The sequence below is a fragment of the Phymastichus coffea genome, unplaced genomic scaffold (assembly GCF_024137745.1).
Source record: "Phymastichus coffea isolate CEN01 unplaced genomic scaffold, Cenicafe_Pcof_1.1 PCOF00197, whole genome shotgun sequence".
In the NCBI taxonomy this organism is placed as follows: Eukaryota; Metazoa; Arthropoda; class Insecta; order Hymenoptera; family Eulophidae; genus Phymastichus; species Phymastichus coffea.
In genome coordinates, this window is record NW_026707008.1 from 89,198 (window position 1) to 98,105 (window position 8,908).

The 8,908-nt window shown below is 35.3% G+C and overlaps 1 protein-coding gene across 1 annotated transcript; it reads right to left on the reverse strand.

Annotated features, from left to right (window-relative positions):
• Positions 1-6,552: 6,552 nt before the first annotated feature.
• Positions 6,553-8,664, reverse strand: LOC131673789 (uncharacterized). Its single transcript, XM_058952066.1, has one exon. It carries the CDS (start codon positions 8,662-8,664, stop codon positions 6,553-6,555), a length of 2,112 nt encoding a protein of 703 aa, XP_058808049.1.
• Between the last annotated feature and the right edge of the window lie 244 nt (positions 8,665-8,908).

Consider the following 8,908-nt stretch of genomic DNA (forward strand, 5'->3'; position numbering starts at 1 on the left):
AGGCGCCAGGGGGCTCCGGCAAATGACGTGGGGGGGTGGTGGCCCGGGATGGGCAAATAAAGTATTTGTTGAGAATAGGATGTGTTGGTTCCTCTCCTTCCCCAATCCTATCCTTGGGGTCGCGAGTCAATAGGGTAGTTCGATCCGGTAGTTCGAAGCTAGGAGGGGGCTGCAACGATTACCGAAAATCGTTTGACTCGCGCGATGGAATTAGCGGTTAAGCGAGGTGAGCCGCGTTCGGTTCGCGAGAGAGAGAGAGCGCGTAAGGGGCAACGACCGGGAGGGGAGGATCCGAGCGCCAGTACGACTGTGTCACTCAGTCATCCCGTGTGCCTAACCTCCATATTCTCCGTGCCGTTCGATTTTCGTTTGGACATTGACATTGTTCTTGGTGAGTGTGCGTGGGTGAGGTGCAGCGGTAGCAGCAGCAGCAGCAGCAGCAGCAGTGATAGTTGCAGCAGCAGCTACAACAGTAACTGCAGCAACAGCAATAACAGCAGCAGGAGTAGCGGCAACAACAACACCGGCAACAGCTTCAGAGGCAGAGCGGAGTAGCGGCGTTTCCGCCCTCGCCTTTTGGATACGGTTGGCCACCGTATCCCCTGCGGTATTGCGGTAGGTGCACCTTCCCCTTTTGTCAACTGTGATCACGGTTTTGCGTGCGAATCCGCGCAGCGAGCGCGAGGAGCGTATTGTTTTGCGTGCGAGCAGGTAGTTCGCGGCATCGCGGTTTTTTCTCTCTCTCTCAAAAAGCGTGTATTGTCATTCACGCGTGCGCGCGTCAGTCTCTCGGCCAAATCCCTGTGTAATTGATTTCAGTTAATAAATCATCCCTTGGTCTTTATTCGAACGAGTTTCCGTTATTGTGTTTCCCTTTGTCCGGAGGTCGCGCATGTTTGTTTACATTCCGATTCGAATTCGCCGGTTGCGAAGCACGAATCGCGTGAGAATCACTAGACGCGAGTCGACGTCCTAGGTTCCGGTGGTGGCCGCTCGAGCGCTAATAGTACGAGCGACAGCGCCGCCAAGTGGCGAGTTGGGGGAACCCAACTCGGAACTTTGAAGAGACTCTGCGCAGGCGCACTCCTAAGCAAGGTAGGTTAATGCGCATCGAGCGCATAGATAACAAGGCTTCATATAGTTAGAGTACGGGCACTTTTAGGAGGTTACCGACTACATGACGGCCTGTTACAGTTGATAAACCATGAAAATCGTCTTCAAAATCTGAAATTATTAATGGATTGATTTTCTCTACTTTGACGTATGCTTTATTGAGTTTTGTATCTAATTTAACATATTTTGAAAAACCATGAAAATCCTCTTCAAAATCTGAAATTATTAATACAGTTATTGATGTTTTTGCATAAAACAATTAGTATTATCATCAGAATAATTTAATATTATTTTACAATTTGCACTTTCAACATTGGAACGTAGGTCAATGCTGGAAGACTCAGATAAATATGGGTTCTGCAAAATTTCTGGAAAACAATAAATAATGAAAGCTGATTACAAAAAATAGTAAGATATAATGCTATAAAATTATATAATTTTATTTTTATTCGTTGATCATAGGAATCATCCCCATGGGAATGATTTCCTATGATCAAATAAAATTATTAAACATCAGGAATGAAAACATGAGAAATATTTATATAAAATTATATACCAGAAACTAGAAAATTATTTTCATGATGTTTTTGTAAATATTGTATCTGATTTTATTACTATACTAAGGGAATATTTTCATGCGTGTCTTACAAAATATCTTGCAAAATTTCTGGAAAACAATAAATAATGAAAGCTGATTACAAAAAATAGTAAGATATAATGCTATAAAATTATATAATTTTATTTTTATTCATTGATCATAGGAATCATCCCCATGGAAATGATTTCCTATGATCAAATAAAATTATTAAACATCAGGAATGAAAACATGAGAAATATTTATATAAAATTATATACCAGAAACTAGAAAATTATTTTCATGGTGTTTTTGTAAATATTGTATCTGATTTTATTACTACTATACTAAGGGAATATTTTCATGCGTGTCTTACAAAATATCTTGCAAAAATATCTTTTATGATTTAGTAATACGTAAAATTTATTTTAAAAGAGCACAACTCATTAATAAGTTATTAGCATTTAACAGTTGAATGTACAAGTCAAGTAGTATTGGAATATTTGACTAATAATAACACATATATTTGTTTTCTATGAAGCATCAGATTGGGTTTTTCAAGAGTTTTGAAGCCACCTTAGATCATAAAAGTGAAATGTTCAAAAAATGCACAGACCACACAAAAAATATTTGATAAGACAATTAAGGAACTTTTTGTATTTCGAACTAGAAGCTTTAGGAGTTTAACATTTTCAACTCAATACTTATGATTTGTACATGAATTGTTCTTCATAGTTATGCAATTAAATGTACTTACTCATATTGAATTGGATAGAAATTTGATTATTGGTACAGCATTTAATAAAACTGTGAAAATTTGGTGGCATATTTAGAACATAATTTTTAATTATTAAGTTCAACCAATATAACTGTTCAATTGCTAATTTTAAAGGTAATTTATCGATTGTTATCATAATGTCTGAACCACTTTTTGATACTTTGATGTTACTTTGCCCATTTGGAAAATAATTCTGCAGAGTTGGGAATACTACTTTTTGAATACTTTCACAAAAACTATTGTTTGAAAATACTCTGGTCACGTCCAGTACTACAGATTGGTCTGAAATAAATATGCCAGTTAAGTTCAGTCGTGGAACATCTTTTAACACTGCTGGCATTTCAATGGACTCCATATTATCAACATTTTGTCTTGAAAAATTTCCTGAAACTATATAAATTCAAACTTGTTGAAAATTATTTATAAAGTGTTATCTTATATGAATTTTTATACTTAAAATTTCCTTTACCTTTTTTTTCACATGAAAGGCATTCACAGTACTCATTCTTGTAACCAAAGTAATCAGAATCATAAAAGCATAGAATTTCTTCACCAGCTTTAATGTGTCTTAATGTCTTTATTTTAACGCAACTTTTTAAGAGTGATTCATAACGTGAATTGGGCGTACAATCATGATTGATGAAAGCGACTGGACCAAGCAGCAACACTTCAGATTTTGTTTTACTACTTTTCATGATAGAAAAATCTAATTTTTGACTTTGTAAAAAGAATTTGGTCTCCAAATCTAGTTTTTCATAAAATCCTTGCATGAATTCTAATGTTGTGTCTTTTCTAATATTATTCTTGGCTATTACCATTAAACCTTTATAATCGTCTCCTTGGTAACGATTACATTCCATAATTGTAAAAGGAGCCTCCGTAGAAAAAGCTTCTAGGTAAGCTTTGATTTTAGGATCAATCAATTGTAAAGATGGAATGCTAAATTCATAACTTAATTTAAACGTTTTGATCAGTGCCATCATTTGCTGTCTTAGTTCTTTAAGTTGCTTAGATTTTATTGGTATATACCTTTCAAGCAATTTTTTGTTATTGTTTTTCACGTTATCTGACAGAGTTATATTTTTATATATTTTTCTAGTCTCAAATCCAATATGATAATCAACAATCAAAAATTTGCACAAATCATCTGTTTTCATTAAGTTCCAACAATGTAAATTGTTCATTTTTTGTTCACAACAATATAACAATTAAATGTTGATACTTGGAATTTATTTCCTTTCTCACTATTAAGCTAAAAAAAACAATGAAACAACTGAACTTGCTTTATATAAAAACCAGTAACTTTTTAATAAGTTTCAGTATTATCTACTACTATACTCTATACTATCAGTATTTAAGTCTGGAAGTAAATTTATAATTAGTTGAAATAAATCAGTTTAAACATATACACGAATTTATATAGATAAATTATAATTTATATTTATCTATATTAATTTATATCATTTATGGTAAATGAAATTATGCGCCAGTCCGCAAATGTAAGATTGGTTTGGGAACACGATTTATGTGGCCTGTCTGCATAAGTAACCGAAGGATTACCAATTCTCTAACCGATTTGTGCAGACGTCTGCACAAGTGAGTCACTTGTCTGCATAAGTAGGTATTGATTGTCATAATGGTCTGCATAAGTTAGAATTCATGTACCTATATATATATATATATATATATATATATATATATATATATATTGTCTAGCGACGGTGCCGGTGGTGGTTCCGTGGGGCCGCTTGGCAGGGGGCCGTGTCTACATCCAATTATTATATATATATAGATAGTTATTTTTTTTCTTTTCTATAGTCCACCCTATTCAGTCATTATGTAAATCAGGATCTATTATTTCAATACCATTCGGGTTGCCTATATCCATCTGTGCGTTCATTACAGTATGTAAAAGACGGAGTGAAGGGTAGTGAACATTTCCTTCGTGATGTCTTGCGTAGGAGAGATGAGAATAATGGAAGCGACGTGAGCACAAGTTCCTAGAGTTCGAGCTCCTGCTTTACACGTGCAATAATATCCGAGAATTGGATCTTGTTCCCCGTGTTCTCCGCCGTTATGTTCTTCGTCAAAAGCGATCCACAATTGATATCTAGTAGCTTTTTTATAACGCGAAAACAGCCGGATTCTTATGAATCCCGGTTCATTTGTATTGGCATCGATTTCAAACGTCATATCTTCTTGCTCGTCATCTTCCCGTTCAGCTCTTAAAGAACTATCTTGCATGTAAGATGGTGCCAAGTACACTTGGTATGTTCCAAAAGTCAGAGCTTGTAACTCATTCACAGTCATCTGAGGAAATAATGGTATATGAGCTGGAGTTAAGAGAACCCAGCGAGCTCTTCTTCGTCCGAGATTATCAGCTTCTACTCTTGCCTGTACTATATTTACTTGCTGTGCTTGTTCGAGCATATGATTGGCCAAGGCTTCATTGGCATTTGGCATATTTATAGGTCCATAATACCTATTTATGATTGCACCAGCAATATGTAGGAAATCTGACAAGTTTGCGGCATGAGACGTTGGTATTGTATTGGAAAAAAATGAAAAAATACTTATTAGATGCCCGTTGCGCGCTTCGACAATCCACCTCGTTTTAGTCACTATGCGAGACTCATTAGCTTCTTCAGTTCGAAACTAATTTTGATTACGATCCAAAAGTGGTGGCATTCTCGTTATCAGGCCTATTCCTTGCAAAGGGTCTAGCAGGATAAGATAGTCAAAACTGCCCCGAAGTGATTCAGGAAACTAACTATACTCCCATGTTCAGCATGGAAAAAGACTACGATTTCCAGATTTTCAGACCCCTAAACCCATACGGGGCCCTATAAGGCCCAGTTTTGTCATTTTTGGTTTTTCGACGATATCTCAATCAGTTTTTGAGCTAGAAAAAACTTTTTTTTTTCAAATTGTAGGGTATTTTAAGCCCGATCAAATGGTGCTAGTTTGAAAAAATTTTGGCGCGAAATTCAAATATTTAGAGACGTTCGAAAATTTTGAAATTCGATATTTCCGGAATGGGGACCGACTCAACGCCAAAAAAAAAATATGTTGTTTCTAAACATCTCAAAAATATGTGTGATTTTTCTTAGATTTTTGAAAGTGGTGGAACGACCCCAAAAAAAATAAAAACCAACAAAAAATTTAGTTTTTTGATCCTACAGCCTTGTAGATTAGATCTACGTTAAAACAAATAGCACCATTGCATTCTACGTAAAAAAATACATCGAAAATATGTATCATATGTTTAGAAAAAATTCAAGTCATCATGCAAATCCGTACATGATAAAATCGGCCCTGCCGATCGGCTCCACTTACACTGTAAATATTTATTATTTGTCGATTTAACGTCCTCAAGAGATTGTTTTCAAACATGTTATACATATTTTCAATGTATTTTTTTCCGTAGAATATTATGGTGCTATTGTTTTTATCATAAAATTTACCTCATGAGCGCTCGAGGCCAAAAATTGAAAAAAAAATTAAGTTTTTCGCATTTTGCGTATTTTATGAATGTTGTGTTTTATGAAAAAAATCAGGAACGATATCGTATTTTCCATAAAGAAATACATCGAAAACGTGCATTGAAAATGCGTAAAGGTTTTCTACTCAAGATTTATTTATAGTTGCAAATCATGATATTTGTCTACATTTAATAATATTATTACTTTTTGAATTTTTACAATCTGAGCCGACCTTATAGTATTCAAATTCTGCTAAAACATTTTTAAATTGAGTTTACTATCACTTTAATTTATACTTTTGACGACTTGATTTTGATTTGTAATATTTATGAATTTCATGTTATGACATCAAATCATACCGCACTATTCACCACCAATCTTCTACTTTGAAATTTTTCTGGAATAAATAAATAAAATGGTACAACTTTTTAAAGTTTAAGGCACTGATATTTATTACAAGCTTAAACACATAGGCTAATATATAATGTGATTGAGCTTTACGTATTGGCTTTTCAGTTTATTTATACATCTTATTTAACAATTTACATAAAATAATACCATGACTTTAGTGCAATTTGATTCGGCAGATTTTGACCTTAATAGCTCTATGAATCTTCGTCGCTGTCTTCTTCTATAACGGGAACGACTTCGTTTCGTTCAAAAATCTTGGTGAGATGCTCTGCAGGTCGAAGAATGCGAGACAAATATCTAGCATGAGACAAATAGTAAACAACTGCAGCAACATGAGAGCAACAACCGATCGTTCGCATCCCATTAGCACATTCGCAATAATATCGCTGAATTCCACCACATCCAATTGAATTGGGTTTGTAATCGATGTAACAGTTGTAAGTCTTTTTTTCAATATGCCTCGATCTCACACGCAATTTGAGAATGTTCTCTACATCTTTATGAAACTGCACAGTCATCTCATTATTGTCATCTATCATTTCTGCCAAATAAGAAATCGATTGCTGCAGTTGATAAGTTCCAGTAAATAGCGTAATTAGATCATTTTCTGTCATTTCTGGAAAATCATCCACATCAGAAGAACTCAATTTTGTAAATTCACTCGTTCGGCGACTCCATCTTCCTGTCGCTACATCTTCAGCTAAAGTATTTTCCGTACCGTGTTTTGAAATTACTTGATTGAGAATATCTTCATTTGTAGAAGCTCTAGACACCAGCCGTTTCCCGAATTCATTAATTAAAAAACAAACGACTTTACAATAAAGACTGGCTTCGACTAGAAAGCGATTATCTAGTTGCTGGTGGAAAATTTTATATTTTTGAGCCACGGCACCATGAACAGCTTCTACAACCCACCGAATCATTGTAACACGGCGAGAATTATTCGCTGCTTCTGCTGTTAATTGCTTTTCTCCTTGTTTTTTTAAGGATGGCATGAGAACTCGGTATTTCATATTTTCTAATAGTTGCAGTACGTCACGGAATCCACGGTCGAGTACGAAAACGTCACCTGCTTTACACATAAGATTTTTCAAATCATCATTTTCAGTTAGCAGTTGTTCCAAAATCTTGGCATCATTGTCTTTGGCGGAGAAAGGCCCAAGCACATCAACAATATATCCATCAGTAGTACAAATAGTGAAGGGCTTACATAAAGGAAGCTTCTTGTGTCCCGAGTAGGACCTCCTTTGGTATTCGTTATTGGCGCTCTTCTGATGTTTCAAGTAGGTTCCATCACCAACCAATGTGAGATTACTGTCTTTTATATTGTGAAGTTTCTGGAGGAGAATTGTTGAGTGGTTTTCAATCAAGTCATTTCTATTTACAGCTTTCAACCCGAAGCGCGAAGGTAATACATCTTTTTCAAATGATTTTAAAATTGATTTTGAAAATTCAGATACTTGCTGAGGTCGGTCTAGACCGAAGACAGAGCTAATCATTTCGTTTGAATTTCCAGTTCGCAATCTGAATAGAAAAATCACTAGAGCTTGGTTTACGGTGCGATTATCCGTATTCCTTAAAGAAGTCATCATTTCTCGCAATCGAATTAACTGTTCCCAGTTAAGTCCAGTAAAAGTTTGAATTCTTTTTTCAGATATAGCAAAGTCGCCGACTCTGTGATGTAGTTCTCTATCTGAAGTTACAGTGAAAGCTTGGAATAATTTAGTTATGTCATCGACTGTAACCAAAGATGAATGAGAAACGACTGTCAAATTATTTATTTCATCTGCATAGAATTTTTTGTTTATCAGATGAATTGTGCAACATCTATTCCCTTTTGGAATGAAGATTTGTTTTTCAACAAAAACTTGGTGACGCGCTTCGAAAGGTACAGAAATGAACCCAGATTTTTTTCCACACAAACAACAAGAATTATGCGTAGAAGTGATTCTTCTATATGGCAACTCAATGGTCTCTTCTTCTTTTTTATTATCAACTAATAACTTTTTCGATAGTTGGAATGGCGGATCACTATGAGAAGGTTGAGAAGCGACTTCTGAAGATGAACTGGATTCTTGACTTTCAGTTTGAGGAACATGTTCAAGTTTTCTTTGTTTTGACCTTGCGAAACGAGCAGCCCCAGCACATTTTATGCATAGAATATCATTAACCACCACCGTTCTTGCAAAAACATCTGAAAGGGTTGTCGCTTCTTCTTCATTGCTCACAGTCTGTTTGTAGCCAGACATTTTCTTCTTTGCCAGACCACATCCTGCGCAACTATCTCCGACTGTCGTATCAGCCATTGTGAATGGAATCTGAAATGAAAAAAATGCGACCCTCTAGTAATTGTATTTGTAAAGAAGTGATTGCCGTCAGGTGGTAGACAGACAAACGTTTTTTTACGGAATTTAATCTACACGCACATTCATTCTTTTATTTATTTATTTGATAGAACATGTTTAGTAATTGCTTTAATACACCAATATACACAAACATTGGATTTTATTTACATTATTTAAAGAAAATCATATAACCGTGTTGGTCAAT

Coding starts and splice junctions, on each gene's coding strand:
- LOC131673789 (XM_058952066.1), bottom strand. CDS start 8,664: ATGGCTGATACGACAGTCGGAGATAGTTGCGCAGGATGTGGTCTGGCA.